The sequence below is a fragment of the Podarcis liolepis genome (assembly GCF_965112155.1).
Source record: "Podarcis liolepis genome assembly, chromosome: 16".
Taxonomy (NCBI): domain Eukaryota; kingdom Metazoa; phylum Chordata; class Lepidosauria; order Squamata; family Lacertidae; genus Podarcis; species Podarcis liolepis.
Genome location: NC_139567.1, coordinates 38,372,727 through 38,391,129, shown reverse-complemented (window position 1 = coordinate 38,391,129; position 18,403 = coordinate 38,372,727). Strand labels below are relative to the sequence as shown.

The following is an 18,403-nucleotide window of genomic DNA, read 5'->3' as shown; positions in this document are numbered from 1 at the left end:
TGGGATCTCCCTAAAAGAAACGCCTCAGGTTTTTTTGGGAATGAGACTTTAAACATCTTTTTCAACTCGTTATAAATTGAGTCCCAAAATTCCTTCATTCTTTTACAAGTCCACCAGATATGATACATCAATCCCACCGCCTCCTTACATTTCCAGCATCGATCTGAATTATTTTTGTACATCATCGCTAATTTCCTTGGTGTTATATACCAGCGATAGAAGACCTTCCTGTAGTTTTCCTTAACAGAATAACAAGCTGTAAACTTAAGATGTTCCCTCCACAGTTTTTGCCAATCTGAGAGTTGTCTGTTATGGCCTGAATCTCTTGCCCACTTTACCATGGCAGATTTTACCTCCTCATCCTTCGCTGACCATTCTAATAAAATTTTATACATTTTAGACAGTGTTTTATCTTCATTTAATATCAAGTCTCTTTCAAACCTTGAAAGTTCTTTATTAAAGCCCTTTTTTATCTTGTTTGAATAGGTCATGGATTTGGTGGTACTGTAAGCAATTGGTCACTCTACTTTCTATTTCTTCAAAGTTCTTGAGTTCTAATTGGTTACCCTCTTCACAGATAATTTCTTTATATGTAACCCAATCATTCATCATGTTAACCTTTTTTACTGCCATGGCTTCCGTCAGCGATAGCCACCAGGGTGTCTTTTGTTCCAGGATACCCTTGTTTTCTAACCAGACTGTGTATAGGAACCTTCTTATTACATGGTTCGTAAAGTCTCTGTGGACTTTCGCCTTGTCATAACATAACTAAGCATGCCAACCAAAATGATTGTTAAAGCCCTCTAGATCTAATATGTCAGTGTTTTTTAATACTAGCCATTCCTTAATCCAAGATAGGCATGCGGCTTCATGATACAGCCATAAAAAATCATTGCCAGGCCTGAACTACTACACCAACTGTTCCCACCTACTCAAGCTGGCCTGCTGGGCACTAAAACACGTCCTGTTTCGGCTGGAATTTGTCCCAGGCAACATCGGCTCGGCCCTTCGGCACCAGCTCTCAGGAACTGACTCTCGGCTGCCCTCCGAACGTTGCCTTTGCTCCCCAACCCCTCACCTGCTGAACTCGGCTCGGGTCATCAAGCTGCAGTTTGGCAATGATACAGCCGGGATCGAGCGCCGCACCGGCACGCTTCACGTAGTGGATGCAGCCTGACTCCACGGCAGTCAGAGTCATCACCATCTTCATCACCTGGGAGGCGAGACAAGACAAAGCAATGCGTTCAGATTTCCATGGTATTTTGCTTTCCTTTCTCTCCCTCCCCACCACCCATACAGTCTGAACTACCAAAAAGCTAGTTCCAAAAATCCATATTTAATTATTTCATAAATGCTTAGACAGAAACTTCCATAGAAAGTCAAGGGCCTCAATTGCTAAGGAGAAATTTAGCAAAAGTTTGCATCTGCAATCGCGGGAACCAGTTCATTTTCACATCTCCCAGTTTGCCTATTACTTGAACCCTAATCAAAGGCACATCATTATCAAGCCATGATATACAGGCTTCTGGGTATCTGTTGCTTATACTGAGCGTATCTGGTGAAGTCTGAAAAGTGAGGGTGCGCCAAGAATGGAAACAAAGGAGACCTTGGAGAAGAAAGACGCTTCTCCAAGCATTTCCAAATATATACAATGGTTGCCACCGACAGATTCAGGACCGGTACTCGTCATTCCTCAAGTCATTTTGCAAAAAGGAATCATTCCTCACAGGGGAATGTTTACCCCCCCCCCTTCCATTTGCACCCATCCAATATTTTATCGCTTTTCTGTCCATTTGTTTCCTTGCTTATGGTTTTATCCTTGATTCAGGCTTGTTACATCCATGTTGTACTTTCAGCATTTCCATTTGCACAAGATGATCCCTAGAATAGCTTTTGATCCCCGTTTGAATTGTTGGCAAAGGCTGTTAGCCGCAAGGAGCAAAAGTTTGACCTGATCAGAGGAGCGCAGATGGTCCTTGAAGAAGGAAGAACCCAGCAGGGCCAAAAGGGAGGGGGGATTTACCTCAATTTCGGCATAGCACTGGCCAGCAAAGACATGCCCTCCGTCTTCCACCACGTACTGGATGAGCTTCCCCGCTGAAGGCGAACGCAGGATGGACGGGTCATTCTCCTTCTCAAAGACGCAGGTCTTGTTGCCAATAGTGATGCGGTACCTAAGCAATGAGGCACAAAGGCAGAGAATGAAAACAGCTTCAACATCTGCCTTATAGTGACCCCAGGCCTTTGGTCCGTTCAGCTCAGTATTGCAACACTGAAAGGCAGGCAGCGGTCCTTCCCAGTCCTGGTTGGAGATACCAGGGATTGAACTTGGGACCTTCTGAATGCAAGGCAGAAGCTCTATTACTGAGCTCTAAGAAGCTGCCTTACGCCGAGTCAGGTCATTGGGTCTATGTAGCTCAGTATTATCTATGCTGGGTAGCAGTAGCTCTCCATTGACTTCAGGCAGAGAACAGACCCGCCTGGGGGACTGAACCAGGGACTTCCTATGTACAAGGCAAACCCTCTGCCACTGACCTAAAAAATAAAACAAGATTCTAGTCCTCATGGTTTGCAAGCTAATTTAAACACGAACATAGGAAGCTGCCTTATACCAAGTGGCCAGCTTTACATCTGCGGGGTATCAGCATCAGGATCAAGCACCTCCCAGCACACTGCTAACAAATCTCCTTGCTTCTGCACGGGACAAGCAGAAGCAGGGTAGGGTAAGTTGTTTTTTAAGTATGCATAGAGAAACTGAAGTTGCGGTCCTCTGTTTCCTGTTGGGAAGCAACTCCACTCAACCTCAACCAGCAGGCGCAGTGGGTGGATGGCAGTAAACGGATTGAGGTTGAATCCTGACAAGACAGAAGTACTGTTTCTAGGGAACAGGGGGCAAACAAGTGTGGGGGACTCTCTGGTCCTGAATGGGGTAATTGCGCCACTTAAGGGCCAGGTGTGCAGCCTGGGAGTCATTTTCAACTCACAGCTGTCCATGGAGGTGCAGGTCAATTCTCGGTGCAGGACGGCTTTCTACCAGCTCTATTTGGCACACCAGCTGAGACCCTGCCTGCTTGCACCCTGTCTCAACTGAGTGGTACATGCCCTGGTTATCTCCCACTTGGACTTCTGCAACTCAGAAACTGCAACTTGTCCAGAATGTGGCAGCTAGGCTGGTGACTGGGAGCAGCAACTGGGACTATATAACACCAATCCTGAAAGACCTACATTGGCTCCCAGTACGTTTCCAAGCACAATTCTTCTTCCTTCTTCTTTTGCCAAATATTAGTTTACCAATTTTTTAACAAACCAATGCTAAATTACATCAGATTTCATACAGGTTTTTTCCAGTAAGTTGACTTCCAGCTCTTTGTCCTAGATGCTTTCACCCATTGCTGCTTGATATTACATATTTATTTCTAAAACGAGTGCAATTCAGAGTGTTGGTGCTGACCTTTAAAGCCCTACAATTTGCTAAGCATGCATAATTTGTAAAGAATGCAGAATATTTGGCAGAGGCTTGTTGCTTTCAACACAGGAGTATACCCAGAGTTGATCACCAGTGACCATGAAAATATTCATGGGGGAGATAGGATGGGACGCTACCTGTCCACTTCCTCTTTCATGTAGGTGGTGTAGCTGCTGCCATCGTAGGACAAGAGCAGCCCTCCATCGCTCAGCCGGTGAACATCCACCTCCACGCAGGAGCCGTTCATGATGACGACATAGGAGTTTGGAGACTGTCTAGTCACCTGTAAGGGCAGGAGGAACAAGGGATGGAGATGGACTCCCAAAGCTCATGTGAAACCTATGGTTATGCATTACCTGGTTTAGGCTTTTAGGGGTGGGGCGGGGAGAGACAGTGGGGTAGCATCTAACTTAGTCCTACTCAGAGTAGACCCATTTAAATTAATAGGCCTTGTTACTCTTGTCCATTCCCCACCCCCTACCCTGTGCCATGGGTCTACACTGAGCAGAATTATCAGTGGATACAGCCAATGTTTCCTGTCCCTGTACAGGTATTGCTCCCCCCAATGGGATGTGCAATAAAATGTTGCAGCGTAAAGAGCTCCCATTTCCCGTTTTAGGAAGAACTACTGTAAGCCACTCTCAAGTCCACAGGATGCAAATCACAAGAAATGAATGAACCCCCTATTCCGCATTTACATGGAATTGTCACCAAAATATACCTTTTGCACTTGGCGGCCACGGTATCCCACTCTTAACCATCTGCTGTGAGCCACATACCTTCAGCACATATTTCTTTCCTTCATAAATAAGTTCCACATCCACTGTGTTCAGCAGCGTATGAGCAGGTAAGACTTGGCCCCTGAAAGTGTATTGTGAGGGGAAGGAAATTAATGACTGTATAACTAACTCTCATCCCTGGGATACTTGGCAACAGGGGGAGGGGGGGAACCACTGGAATTAGTTCGCTCTGACCATCACTGGCTCTGGCTCCACCTACTGATGTGGGTCCCTGCTTTGCACACACACACACACCCCACCTGTCCAAATGGGAACCCATGCTCCGGCATCACAGCAAAGTCCAGCATCCCGTTTTGCACAGCAGCTAACCAGATGCCTCTCCTGGGAAGCCCACAAGCAAGTCACGAGCTCAACCCAGCATAACCCCCTGTTCCCCTGTGAACCGGAAGCTGGTTTCATTTTCAAAGGTCCTAAAGGGCTTCGCCTCACCTCTCTAAGGAGTGCAGGAAATTGGAGACGCTGTTCCGAAAGCCCACGTCAGCCACGTGCAGAGCCCCACACACGACTCCCAGCATGGTGTCTGGTCTCTCTGCCTAGAAAGAAAGGGAGGGGGCAAGAGGCGGGAATAAATGCGGACAGTTTGCCAGCCCAGATTTAACTGGCAGTTTTCTATGAGAGCGTAACGTAAGAGCTTGATCAGGCCAAAGGGGGCCCATCCACTTCAGTACAGTGGTACCTCAGGTTAAGAACTTAATTTGTTCCGGAGGTCCGTTCTTAACCTGAAACTGTTCTTAACCTGAGGTACCACTTTAGCTAATGGGGCCTCCTGCTGCTGCTGTGCAATTTCTGTTCTCATCCTGAAGCAAAGTTCTTAACCTGAGGTACTATTTCTGGATTAGCGGAGTCTGTAACCTGAAGCGTCTGTAACCCGAGGTACCACTGTATCCTTTTCTCACAGTGGACAACCAGAAGACCCCAAGAGAAGCCCCCAAAAAGGACCTGACGGCAACAGCAGCTTTGCCCGCCTGCGATTCCAGGCAAGTGGAATTCAACGGCGTACTACCTCTGACAGTGGAGCCAGAACGTAGCCGTACCCTCCACCAATTTATCTAATCTTCTTCTAAAGCCATCCAAGTTGGCTTGTTATTTACACCCTTCTTCTTTTGGCTAACAAAATGCCTGGCAGCATTTGAAATCCATCTCAGATAACAATACATTGGGGGTATATATATATTTTTTTTTTAAAAAAAGGGGGTGGACACAGGGAATCTCCCTCCCAGTTGACATTTTATATATACGCGCCCCAGGCTGCTGAAGCGGAGTCCTATTACCTCTGGAGGGCCAAAGGTTTCTCAGGTCTGGTTTAGAGAGTTATCTCACAAAGAAACGAGGGAAACAAAGGAGAGGGGGAAGCTGATGATGAAAGCTACGGCATCTTGCATCTAGTTGTTAAGGATAGATTAATTTTTGAAACCAGAATTTTAGGGGCAGGGGAATCCAGGGGGAAATGAACCAAGCCACACCTGCACTTTCTCTGCAATCAGCCGGTCCAGCCAGCCAGTATCAATGCAGTTTTGCTGAAAGCTCTCTGTTTCCAGCAGCTTAATCAAGTACTCCACCGTGGTCCGGAAGTCCCCCCGGATGGAAAGCTCTTTCAGGGCCACGACCATGTTCCTGAAGGGGTGGGAAAAGGGGTGTAGTTGAAGGTAAACCACCATCTTGAATACCTGTTGTAATGTGCTGTGCTAGATGTTGCATGATTTTAAAATAACATTTTTATTACTTATTTTGTTTCTTCCTTTCCATTCCCTGTTTACAATTTGCATCCCATAGACATTACGAACTTAGGCCCATTCATTACAGCGACTACTTATTCTGAGTAAGACTGAGCTGGCTACAACGCTATGTCATTTAAGATCCCGCAAAGCACGTGTGGGGAACCTTGAGCCTTCCAGAGGCTGCTGAACTACAACTCCCATCAGCCCCAGCAAACGTGGCCCCAGGGGTCAGAGAAGATGAGAATCACTGTTTGGCAACATCCGGAGGGCCAATTGTTCCCCGCACCTGACTTAAAAGATGAGCTTGGGTTTATTTGCTGTAGAAATGTAACAGAATGCTCTGCAATCCATTGAGGGTTAGCATGGCCAACTCCATAGCAGTCAATCTTCTGAATTGCAGGGGATTCATATAGGCATGGACCAACACCTGGCAGGGTACTTTCTGCCCTGGGGTATTCCCCCAGCCCAGCCCATTATTGAGCTGCAGTCTTTCCTACTTACGAGATGGCTTCCTCGCGGTTTTCTCCCCAGGAGAAACAGTGACCAAACTGCGAGTCAGCAAACTCGTGAAGTCCTCCAGCAGCGGCGACACTGAAATAGCCCCAGACGTTCTTGTTGCTGCGGAAGTTCAGTTCCTGGACAGTTCCAGAACTGGGCTTGAACCCCTGAATTACAAGAGAGAGCATTCACATGTAAATTACTTGCGTGCACAAACTCCCGGGGGGGGGGGGCGACACACAGTTACAATCACAGATCAATGAAACACAGAAATGCAAGTTATTATCCTCCCTACGTTCTGGGAAGGACTGCATTCGGTGTTCTGGGACAGTGGTCACAAACTTTGGTTCTCCGGACTCAATCTGAGATGGCCCATTGGTCAGAGAATCATAGAACTGCAGAGTTGGAAGGGACCCTGAAGATCATCCAGTCCAACCCCCTGCAATGCAGGAATATGCAGTTGTTGCATACAGGGATCGAACCTGCAACCTCGGTGTTATCAGCACCACACTTGGCTCAGTACTGACTACACTGACCCTTAGGGCACCAGGCGAAAACATTCCTCTTCCACCTGGCCTTTGGCTGATTGACATCTGATGCCCTTTTAAATGTGTTGTGGGAGGGGAGGGTAAATGGTTTGCTTTTGTTCTTATTTTTATTATGTATTTTGTGTTTTTTATATTGTGATTTTATGTTGTGAACGGAGATCTACAGATGAAGGATGCTATAGAAATTTAATGAACAACAACAATAATAAAAGAAGAGTCTTGATGCTGAGAGCCTCATGCGGTTTTCCTACTGTCTCTGGGCAAATAAGCGATACTGGAAATGTACTGTTGGCCCACCCCCCATCATTACCACAAATATGCATTGTTTTCTGAGCTAGAATATCCTTTTCTAAACAAGGTTAGTGGAGAGGTCAGGTTACCCTCTACAGTGGCAGAAACTTTAACTTGTCACATGATGCAAATCCTCACTCATCAATGTAGTTGGACATCCTTTGGCCAGAAACTGTATCTTAAACTTACCTACCTCGCAGGGTTGTTGTGAAGATAAACTGGGGTGGGGGGAGGAAGCAGCAGTGGGGAAGGAAAAGAAAAGCTTGCATATTTTAACACAATAGTAAAGGAAAGAAAAACATTGGAAGACGAACACAAGTGGAGGAAAGTCACAATGGTGCAATAAGGAAAATAGATAACTATATTTGATATATAGATAGGCATATAGATACAGATATATAGATACACACTATGTAATGTAAAGAATGATGATAAGTGTAACTGAATGTAATATTGCAAAATTAAATGGGGGGAAATAAAATAAAAAATAAAAGCTTGCAAAACTGCCTTTTGCTCTTTCAAAGGAAAAGCAGACTAGAAGTGTCATTTATTAATACATATTTGTGGCTATCAACTGGGGCCATTGCTATTTGCAGATCAAGAGTAAAGCAATTGTCATGTGTCTTATAAATATACTCGTGGGGATTGTAGGACGCAGTATACCACTATCAACCACAACTTGGAAAAGAAGAAAAGGAAGAAGAAATAACTTGCAGTCACCTCATCGGGATTTTCGCTCGTGATGCGGGCGGCAATCACATGACCCCTTGGACAAGGCACATGGGCAGAATTCTCAAAGTCAATAGGGCTGTCCCCCCAGGGAGACACTCCATACATGATTCGGATATCCTTGATCCTGTGGAGGGGAATTCCCATGGCAATCTAAGAAGAAGAGAAATAATGACACTTCTAAAATTTAATTGCATGCCACTAAACAGATGAACGTAAGAAGTTATCCATCATTCAAATATAGGCAGCTTGCCGTATATACTTAGTTCATTTGGCTCACTATCGTCTTCCCTCCAACAGCTGCCTGTGGATCAGTGGCAAAGCATCCGCTTTGCATGCAGAAGGTGCCAGGTTCAATCCCCAGCATCTCCAAGAAGGACTGGGGAAAAGACTCCTGTCCAAAACCCCCAAGAATCTCTGCTGATCAGTGCGGAGCAGCCTTTGTAAACCTGATGCCCTCCAGATGTTTTGGACTGCAAATCCCCTCGGCCCCAAGCAGAAGTAAGCCAATAGCGTATCAATGCATGGAGCGATCCTGTACAGTGGGTGCGAGGAACCTTTGTCCCTTTGGACGCTGCTGAACTACAACTGCCATCAGGCCCAGCAAGCATGGCCAGCAGCCAGGGATGATGGGAGTGGTAGTTCAGCAACATCTGGAGGGAGAGAGGCTCCCCACACCTGCTCTGCAGAAACAGCCCATTTGCTTTCGGCCCAGTGTTGACTGCCTTTATTGGCAATCACTCTCCAATGTCTTTGTCAAGGCGTTTACTAGATGAAAACCAAGAAACATGAACAGAGAAATGGCCTGCTTACTAACGACATCCAGACATAAAAACATAGGAAGCTGCCTTATACCGATTCAGACCACTGGCTCACCAAGCTCAGTATTGTCAACACGGACTGGCAGCAGCCCCCCAAGGCTTTCAGCAAGAGACATTCCCGGCCTTATCTGGAGATGTCAGGGATTGAACCTGGGGCCTTCTGCATGCAAAGCAGATGCTCTGCCTCTGAGCCACAGCCGCAGGCTCTCCCCACCCCACGAATTCAGCATCTCTCCCCTTCCCCAAATTTTTAGCCTGGGGCTACTGCCACCGGGTCAAACTGCCCCCAGGTTTCCAAATATACACTAATCAGATGGAGCGACAAGAATGGGCCAAGGAGGCAAGGGTTTGAATCCTTGGCCAGCTGCGAAGCTCACAGGTGGTCTTGGGCCAAGTGTCATCTCTCAGCCTAGCTCACCTTGCAGGGTTGTTTTTGGGGGCAAAATATAATAACATCTGAGATAAGGAACCCGGGGTGCCCTGGATGTAGTGGACTACACCTCCCATCAGGCCCAGCCAACATGACTAAAAGATCAGGGATGTTGGGAGTTGTAGTCCAACAGCACCCAGAGAGCTACAGGTGTTTCCCACTCTTGGAAAATGTCTATCAGGCTAGGTGGTTAAACATGAGGCTGCTTTGACACTGCATCCCCTCCAAAAGGAAAACCCAACACAGGGTGACATAAGCTGTGCTCAGAATGGACCCTGTGAAGTTAATAAGCATGGCTGGCTCAGTGCTGTTAATTTGAGCGTGAGTGGAACTTAGCTGGATACAACCCACGCACTGGGAAACACACCTGAGGATTTGCAAAGAGCCAGGGAGCAGCCCTTTTAGGACTCACTAGGTAACATTTTTGCAAAACCAAGTCTCACCGCTATCGGCATTCCAATCTTGTCCCAGCTGTTGCAGCGATTACATGACTCGCTTCTTACGACACTGGGGGATGGAGACTCAGAAGACTTCTTCCCTACTTCCCCGCCTCCTCCCCCCCACAGTCAGCTCCAGTAGAACCAGTTCTTTCACGCAGCAGTTTTGTAAATGGGGCCCAGGCTTTGCTACCCATCGCATCCTTCCACAAGAGCAAAGGGTGGGGGGAGGCATGCTGCATGTGCCAGGAGGCGGCTGTTTCTACCTGTCTTGCCCCACCCTTGAGCCCAGAGAGTCTTCTTCTATCAGGAAGCTTTTAATGTTTGTTGTCTTATAACAGGCTTCCTCAAACTCGACCCTCCAGATGTTTTGAAACTACTGTTCCCATCATCCCTGACCACTGGTCCTGCTAGCTAGGGACCATGGGAGTTGTAGGCCAAAAACACCTGGAGGGCAGAGTTTGAGGAAGCCTGTCTTATAATATTTTTTATATGTGTTGGTAGCTGGCCAGAGTGTCTGGGGCAACTCAGCCAGGTGGGCGGGGTACATTATTATAATATATATTATTATATCCAGATGGAACATCATCATCATCATCATTATTATTATTATTACAGTGATACCTCGGGTTACAAACGCTTCGGGTTACAGACTCCACTAACCCGGAAGACAATGAGGAGAATAGAGTAAGGTAATGTAATGAAAGATTAGAATAGGGTAAAAACTTGATGGTAAGGATTTGCTGAACTAACAAATTGAACTGGAATACAAAAAAGGGAGGGATGAGGAGGTCTGGGGAAATAAGTGTATGAAGATATGTTACGAAAATTAATGTGTTTTTAACTGTTTCTATTTTCTATTTTCTATGTTGTTGTTTTTTCTTTTTTCATTTGTTTTGTTATAATTTGGAAACTTTAATAAAATATCATTAAAAAAGGAACATCATCATCATTATTATTATTATTACAGTGGTACCTCGGGTTACAAACGCTTCGGGTTACAGACTCCACTAACCTGGAAGTAGTACCTCGTGTTAAGAACTTTACCTCAGGATGAGAATAGAAATCGTGCTTCGGTGGTGTGGCAGCAGCCGGAGGCCCCAATAGCTAAAGTGGTACCTCAGGTTAAGAATGGTTTCAGGTTAAGAACAGACCTCCGGAACGAATTAAGTACGTAACCAGAGGTACCACTGTATTCCTAAAGGAATACAGTGGTACCTCTGCTTCCAGACAAACTTGGAAGAAGTATTTTTAGGCTGAGGCTATTTGGTGGGGAGGTACTGAAACGTTCGACAACCGAGGCTCATTGAGAAAATGGAGAAACACGCCTCGTAAGACGTTCGACTTCCAAGGCACATTCAAAAACAGAAGCTATTACTTCCGGGTTTTTAGCATTCAAAAACCAAGGCATTCAGCTTCCAAGATGCTCAAAAACTGAGGTTCCACTGTATTTGTTCACCAGTGTCATCAGCTTTGGGGCTGCTTTTGGACATGAAATTACTGGATATTTCTATGACCCATTGGTGAACTCTTGGGTTAATGAATTAAAAAATGCTGGAGGATATGGAAAAATAGGTATTTTTTTGGTAATTTTTTGGGACAGCAAGTTCAGTAATAATGTCCAACCTTTTGCTGCCTTTAACCTGCTATAAGAGTACAGTGGTGCCCCGCAAGACGAATGCCTCGCAAGACGGAAAACCCGCTAAACGAAAGGGTTTTCCGTTTTTGAGCTGCTTCGCAAGACGAATTTCCCTATGGGCTTGCTTCGCAAGACGAAAACGTCTTGCGAGTGTTCCGATTTTTTTCCGCTCCCCCCCCCCTTTTTCTAATGCGCTAAGCCGCTAATAGGGTTGCTTCGCAAGACGGAAAAACCTCTAGATGAAGAGACTCGCAGAACAGATTATTTTCGTCTTGCGAGGCACCACTGTATTTCTTTAAGCTCCTTATATTTGGTTTACTAATAAATTTTTTAAAAGAAATGGCAGGGGAAGTTCTTCTGACTGCAAATAGCTTTAACTGATTTTAACACTGTATTTTTTACACTGTAAGCCACCCTTGGGCCTTGTGAAGAAGGGTGGATAAGCATCTTTTATTATCATCATCAATAATAATAATAATAATAATAATAATAATAATAATTTTTCCTGGCATATCAGTGAGCTTTATGCTCATTTCATTTTTGATGTGCATTAAATGAACTGTTAATTGTTGGTTTTTAGTGTGTTTTTAAAAATAATTTATTCTATTTAATTAATATAGTGTACGAGTATCAAAACATTACATGTGAAAAACATGCCTTAAAATTTACAATAGAATTTAGAAAAAAAGCATATAAATTTATGTAGCCTGAATACCTAGTAATAAAAAGAGTGGATAATGCGAATGGCGTCTGGCTCGCTATTATTCTTCATTAAAACTTGCTCTCCCCAAGATGGGAAATATCATAAATACATGTGCCACGAAATTCCCAATTCTCGCTTTTACAAAATATTCTGATGACTTTTCAGAATCTCTCTCTCCTTTAAACATGGCTGTTAACACTTAATTGCTCCTATATCTTCTTAAAACATATCCATTTGCAGGGTTTCTGGTTATTTTTCCATGACTTTGCATCTACATTCTGGTCAATGTTGCAATACATAGCACTATGTCGTCCGTCCCCCGTCCCCCCACTGCCCTTAGTGTTATGTTGTCATGTCATTATCCTTTTGTATTCTATATCATTATTGCGTTTGGATGGCTCGTTTTTCCACGCAGACTGCTTTGAGCATTGATCTGTTTGTGGGAAACGCAGCATACAAATGAATTGATGCGGCCTGTGGCAAGAGCTCCTGGCTCACCTGTAGCTGAGCTGAAGGCAGGTTGACATCGGCCACCATCTCTGTGCAGGGATGTTCCACCTGGAGCCGGGGGTTCAGTTCCAAGAAGTAGAAGCTGCCGTCCTGGCTGTAAAGGTATTCCACTGTGCCAGCACTCACATAACCCACCATCTTGGCAAGTTTCACTGCACACTTTAAAAAGGGAAAGAGAGAGACAGGAAAAGGATCAAATGGAAATGCCAAATCTCTGCATCTGTTTGAGGGAGTAGGCCAATACGAACCTGCTTGGCTGTCAAGATCACATGCATAAGTCCTATTCATCCGTGCAAACCATTTAAAAAAATTATTTGCACAATTTGAGAGCCAGAGAGGAGATTTGTTTACTTCTAAGGGACATTGGCCTTTAGGAATTATGAAACTGTAGAGTTGCAAGAGACCTTGAAGGAAACACTCCCTGGACTTGAACCCACACGGAAAGCTCCAGAGAGCAGTTCCCTAACTGCTCAGCCATAACAGCCACTGCCAATTTGATCACGAGTCAAGATAATGTAGAACATAGGAAACTGCCTTCTATGGAGTCAGACCTTTGGTCTATGTAGCTCAGTACTGTCAGCACTGACTGGCAGTGCCTGTCTAGGGTTTCAGACAGGGAAATTTCCCCGGCCCTATTTGGAGATGCTGGGGACTGAACCTGGGACCTTCTGCATGCAAAGCCGCGGGCTCTCTTCCTATCTTCGTGAGGCTTATCCAGTCATAAAAATAACCAGCTGGCTCTAGGACAAGCCATAGGGGACGTGAAAGAGGTGTGTAGAATTATGCATGATTGAAGAAAATGGCCTTTCCTGACCTCATAATACTAGAACTCAGGGGCGACTAATGAAGCTGAATGTTGGAAGATTCAAAACAGAGAAATGGAAAGACTTTGTTACACGTTGCATAGTTAAAACTCTGCAATTCGCTCCCACAAGACGTGGTGGTGGCCACAAATTCGACCTGCTTTCAAGGGGGATTTGACAAATCCATACAGGGTAAGGCAGCAGTTACAAGTTATGATGTCACCTCCAGAGCCAGAGGCAATCTACCTCGAAGTACTCGATGTTGGGGAATAGGAATGGGGAGAGTGCTGTTGCACCCCTGTCCAGCTTGCAGGCTTCCCAGAAGCCCAATGTCAGAAGCAGGGTCAGAAGCAGTTAGGGTCTTTGGTCTGACCCAGCAAGGCTCTCCTAAAATGTCCTTCTGTTTTTATAACAGCTGTTTTGCCATTGGACAAGCAGCTCTCTCGCCAGAAAAAGCCAGGCACCTCTGAAGCGCACTCACCTGTTCCATGTGTTCAAAGACGGCCAACGTGGCAATCGACGCAGGAGCCTCCTCAATGATTTTCTGGTGTCGACGCTGGACTGAACAGTCGCGGCCGAAAAGGGAGATGGCATTGCCATACTGGTCTGCAAGGATCTGGACTTCCAGGTGGCGGGACTGTTTGGCAAGGCGCATCACAAAGATGGGGGATCCCGGCACCTCAGCTTGTACCTGACAATAAAAAGCACAGCACCAGGTGGAAATCAAAACACATATCTCTTAGGATGGGCGGTTATGTTTATTCTCAGTACTGCAAGGGCAACTGAGATTTGGATTTATTTATTTTTGAAAGCATATTATTATTATTATCCATAAACCAATCATCTTGGTATGGGACGCAGGTGGTGCTGTGGGTTAAACCACAGAGCCTAGGACTTGCCGATCAGAAGGTCGGCGGTTCGAATCCCCGCGATGGGGTGAGCTCCCGTTGCTCAATCCCTGCTCCTGCCAACCTAGCAGTTCAAAAGCACGTCAAAGTGCAAGTAGATAAATAGGTACCGCTCCGGCGGGAAGGTAAACGGCGTTTCCGTGCGCTGCTCTGGTTCTCCAGAAGTGGCTTAGTCATGCTGGCCACATGACCCGGAAAGTGTATGCCGGCTCCCTCGGCCAGTAGAGCGAGATGAGCGCCACAACCCCAGAGTCAGTCACAACTGGACCTAATGGTCAGGGGTCCCTTTACCTTTACCTTAATCATCTTGGTCCCTACAACCAGCAGGTGAGGCCTTGTTCATGGTGCTTCCACTGGTGGCTGCCCAGTTGGCACTAAGCCATGGCAAGGTCTTTCCAGATGTGGTTCTGCACTTGGCAAATGCCCTCCCTGGCACACATGGCTCCATCATTTTTTACTTTCAGGAGGAATTTGGAAACATTCTTCCTCACCCAGGGGAAGCCCAGCCAGATGGGTGGGGTATAAATTATTATTATTATTATTATTATTATTATTATTATTATTATTATTATTATTTGGTGGCTGCAGAATACTGTTCCTGTCAACCTCAAGATCACTGAATGGTAGCATCATTTTTATTGTAAATGCTTTTTGATTTTTATTAATAGTAATTTTTTTTAAGGTTTTGATCCATTTTAGAATGCTTTTGCTTCTTTTTTCTTTTTAAAGTGTACAGCTGCCTGCTGTGTCCTGGGCTCTTTGGGGAGGAAGGAAAGGATATAAATTTAATAAAATAATATAAACAAATAAGACAGCAGCATTTGGAACTCAAATGCGCATCTTTAAGCAATTTTACCAACTTGGTGCACTCCCAATGTTTTGGAATACAACACCCAGGAGGCCCAAGAGGTTCTCCCAGACCCATCTACGAACCCCAGGGATTGAACCTGGCGCTTCGGCAAGCAAAGGAGATGCTCTACCCACTGGGCTTCTACCCCTTCCCCAAAGAAAATCTTAAAACCCAGTATTGAGGAAGAAAACAGTATTGAGGAAGATGCCTTCAGCATCACGTGCAGCTCTCCCAGACCTGCCCGTGATTCACACGGAACAGAAGGAAATTGTGCAAAAACAATGCGAAAACTGCAATGGTGGAACGAAAACTTCAACTAAAACAGGCAAAGTATTTGTGCAAGGGCAGAGCACCCAGATGTTTCCTCCATGGAAGAAATCAGCAACCAGGGCACAGAGACAGAAGCGGCAAACAGAGCTGTACCTGTCTGAAGAGATTGGGAAAGTCATCTGCATTGTTCACTTTCCGGATTCCTTTTCCTCCCCCTCCTTCGGAAGCTTTGATCATGACGGGATAGCCAACTTCTTCCGCTGCCTGAGCACAAGGAAAGCGAGAGAGAGAGAATTCAGAGACCTGAGCAAACTTGGCAGGTGACCTCCAGGCGTCAAAGCTTCATCCTTTAAACCAGGGGTCGGCAATAAAGCGAGCTCTAAATGGTGTTTGACTCCAACTCCCATCAGCCCCAGCCACATGGCCAGCGGTCAGGGACGATGGGGGTTGCAGTCCAGTAACTTCTGGAGGGCAGCACAATGACTATTCCTACTTTAGAAGGTAGGTGTAAGGGGCAAGCCTTTTTTGAAAAGCAGATTTTCCAACAGCAAATATTCCCCTTCAGACATCCCACACTAATTTTTAAGAAATGAAGCTGAACTGAATACAAAGCGTGCCTTGCTCCTTGTCTCAGTCATGGTTTCACCCCAAGAGCCAGTAACAACAATGAATTTATGAACATGCCTTTTAAAATAGCGTGCTTTAAGGGTATTTACAAGGCTGCAATTACTGCCCAAAGGTCTCTAATAGGGTGCAGGCAGTTTATTTTAAGTATAGATACTGAGTGTATTCTATCCTTATATAATTTGTGTATATGCTTTTGCTGACACTGTCTGTCATTTAAGTGATATATGCCTAAAGTGCCTAATTGTCCCCCATTTTTCAAAACTGGATTTTTTATTTTATTTATCATTTCTTTATTAATACTCTGCCTTTTATCCTAAAAGGAATCAAGGCAGCTTACAGACAAAAGCAAGAAGCGCGAAAGCCTAGAGAAAAAAATCACTGAAAAACAAAACATTGATAGAATAAAAACTATATCCGTACTGTATATAAAATCTGTTTAAAACATACAGATAATTACAATGAAAACAGCACAGCACCAGACATTTCATGAAAAGCAGTCGGTTCCCAAAAGCCTGTTCAAACAAGAAGGTGCTCACCTGCCAGAGGAAGGACAAGGAGGGAGCAAACCTAGCTTTCTCCAGGGAGGGAGTTCCTAAGTCTGGGAGCAGCCACCAAAAAGGGTCTCTCACATGACCCCACCATGCTCCTTGCCCCATCTCAAAACCCAGGCAGGTTTATTCGAAGGAATACGGTCTTTCAGATAGTTTGAACCCAAGCCATCTTATCAGCTTTCCATCTGCACAGAAAAAAACTCGACATCTGTGTACGAGATTGCACACTAACCATTTTGTAAGGAGAGTTCATCACCCCCACTTCTTTCAGATCAGTGTTGCTGAAACATTTTTAGAAAACCTCTCTTAGAACATAAGAGCCCTGCTAAATTAGAGGCAAAAGTGGGCAGAGGAATGAAGGTAAATTATTTATCTTTGTACAGTGGGCTAGTTTCTACACTCACACACCCTTCTCTATGCTCCATCCAGGCAAGGGGGAGACGTCATCAGATTTCAAGGACACATTCAAGCCAGGCAAAAGCACTTGTGGCCTGAAGCAGGGCCGGTGAGGGTTCTGAGAGCCAGATAGCAAGGCTTGGAGGGCCACATTCGGCCCTTGGGTCTGAGGTTCCCCTCCTGGCATATGCATAAAAACCAACAGGCTGCAGAGCCACTGGCTCAAGGTCTATTAAGTGGGCATCCCAACCTACCCGCAGCCCATCATCCACGTCTGTCACGCAGCCCTTTTCATACAGCTCCTGGGGAACGTTCAAGATGCGCTTCTGAGAGTCCGACTCTTGCCAGTCCACCTTGAGGCCTGAAAGGCAAAGCAACGTTTGAATGGCCTCAAAGAAATTCAGGCCCATCTAGAAAGCTTCCTTCCCAAACAGCTTCCTACACTCCAGCTGAGCTTTGTTTTACAAAAGAACGTTAGAGGAATTAAAATTGAGAAGTGGGGACGCTCCTTCCTCAGGCCATTCCAGCCAATCCCAGTTCATTTAGGCATGGTGATGTCACATCACACACAGCCAATCAGATCCGGCTATGTGATGACACGACAAAGCCAAACCAGAGTGAGGGTGATGGTTCTTTCTTCTGCATAAAATGCCCATTTGGGGGTCACCCAACCATTATATTCGCTTTTCCAATGAAATCTGGTTAGGAGTCACACAGAGCTAAATGAGGAAGCGGGAAAGTGTGTCATTTCTTCCAATTTCCTCTTTCAGATCTATGTACTTTTCAATGGAGCGAAAGTTAACCACTCTTACTCCCCGCATGGATAAGGGGGTAGCGGGGAGGAGGGGTCAGAGGCTTCATGAGCACCTGGGAAAGACCTCAAGCACGCCACTGCTCCCCTGAGCACTTCGTTGGCAACCCCTGGCATATATTATCACAATAATGCTTCCTAATAACCCTGTAAGACAGAACGGTATTATTAAACCAATACTGTAGACAGGATTGCTGAGGCAAAGAGATAGCTCACCTATAGCTACATTGTGAATTTATGACTAAAGCTAGATTTGAACTGGTCACTATTCAATTCACAGCTCTTTCTCATATCCATTGTTTCACACTATCTCTCAGGATTGTTGTTGCTGTTTCAATTTATAAAGGTAAAGGGACCCCTGACCATTAGGTCCAGTCATGGCCGACTCTGGGGTTGCGGCGCTCATCTTGCTTTATTGGCCAAGGGAGCCGGCGTACAGCTTCCGGGTCATGTGGCCAGCATGACTAAGCCGCCTCTGGTGAACCAGAGTAGCGCATGGAAACGCTGTTTACCTTCCTGCCGGAGCGGTACCTATTTGGCCAGTTGCATTTCGTGCTTTCGAACTGCTAGGTGGGCAGGAGCAGGGACTGAGCAACG

At 45.5% G+C, this 18,403-nt stretch overlaps 1 protein-coding gene across 11 annotated transcripts in view; it reads right to left on the bottom strand.

Moving 5' to 3' along the window:
• Positions 1–18,403, bottom strand: part of ACACA (acetyl-CoA carboxylase alpha) — a 205,724-nt gene that overhangs the window by 146,725 nt on the left and 40,596 nt on the right. For all 11 annotated transcript variants that reach the window (XM_083479726.1, XM_083479718.1, XM_083479727.1 and 8 more), the window contains 12 exons: positions 17,250–17,356; positions 15,575–15,685; positions 13,875–14,084; positions 12,579–12,749; positions 8,042–8,203; positions 6,486–6,649; positions 5,730–5,880; positions 4,696–4,799; positions 4,246–4,327; positions 3,604–3,749; positions 2,024–2,174; positions 1,079–1,213 (listed from right to left, as the gene is read on the bottom strand). In XM_083479726.1, the coding sequence (XP_083335852.1) occupies positions 1,079–1,213; positions 2,024–2,174; positions 3,604–3,749; positions 4,246–4,327; positions 4,696–4,799; positions 5,730–5,880; positions 6,486–6,649; positions 8,042–8,203; positions 12,579–12,749; positions 13,875–14,084; positions 15,575–15,685; positions 17,250–17,356 (1,694 nt within the window). The remainder of the gene's footprint in view (positions 1–1,078; positions 1,214–2,023; positions 2,175–3,603; positions 3,750–4,245; positions 4,328–4,695; positions 4,800–5,729; positions 5,881–6,485; positions 6,650–8,041; positions 8,204–12,578; positions 12,750–13,874; positions 14,085–15,574; positions 15,686–17,249; positions 17,357–18,403) is intronic.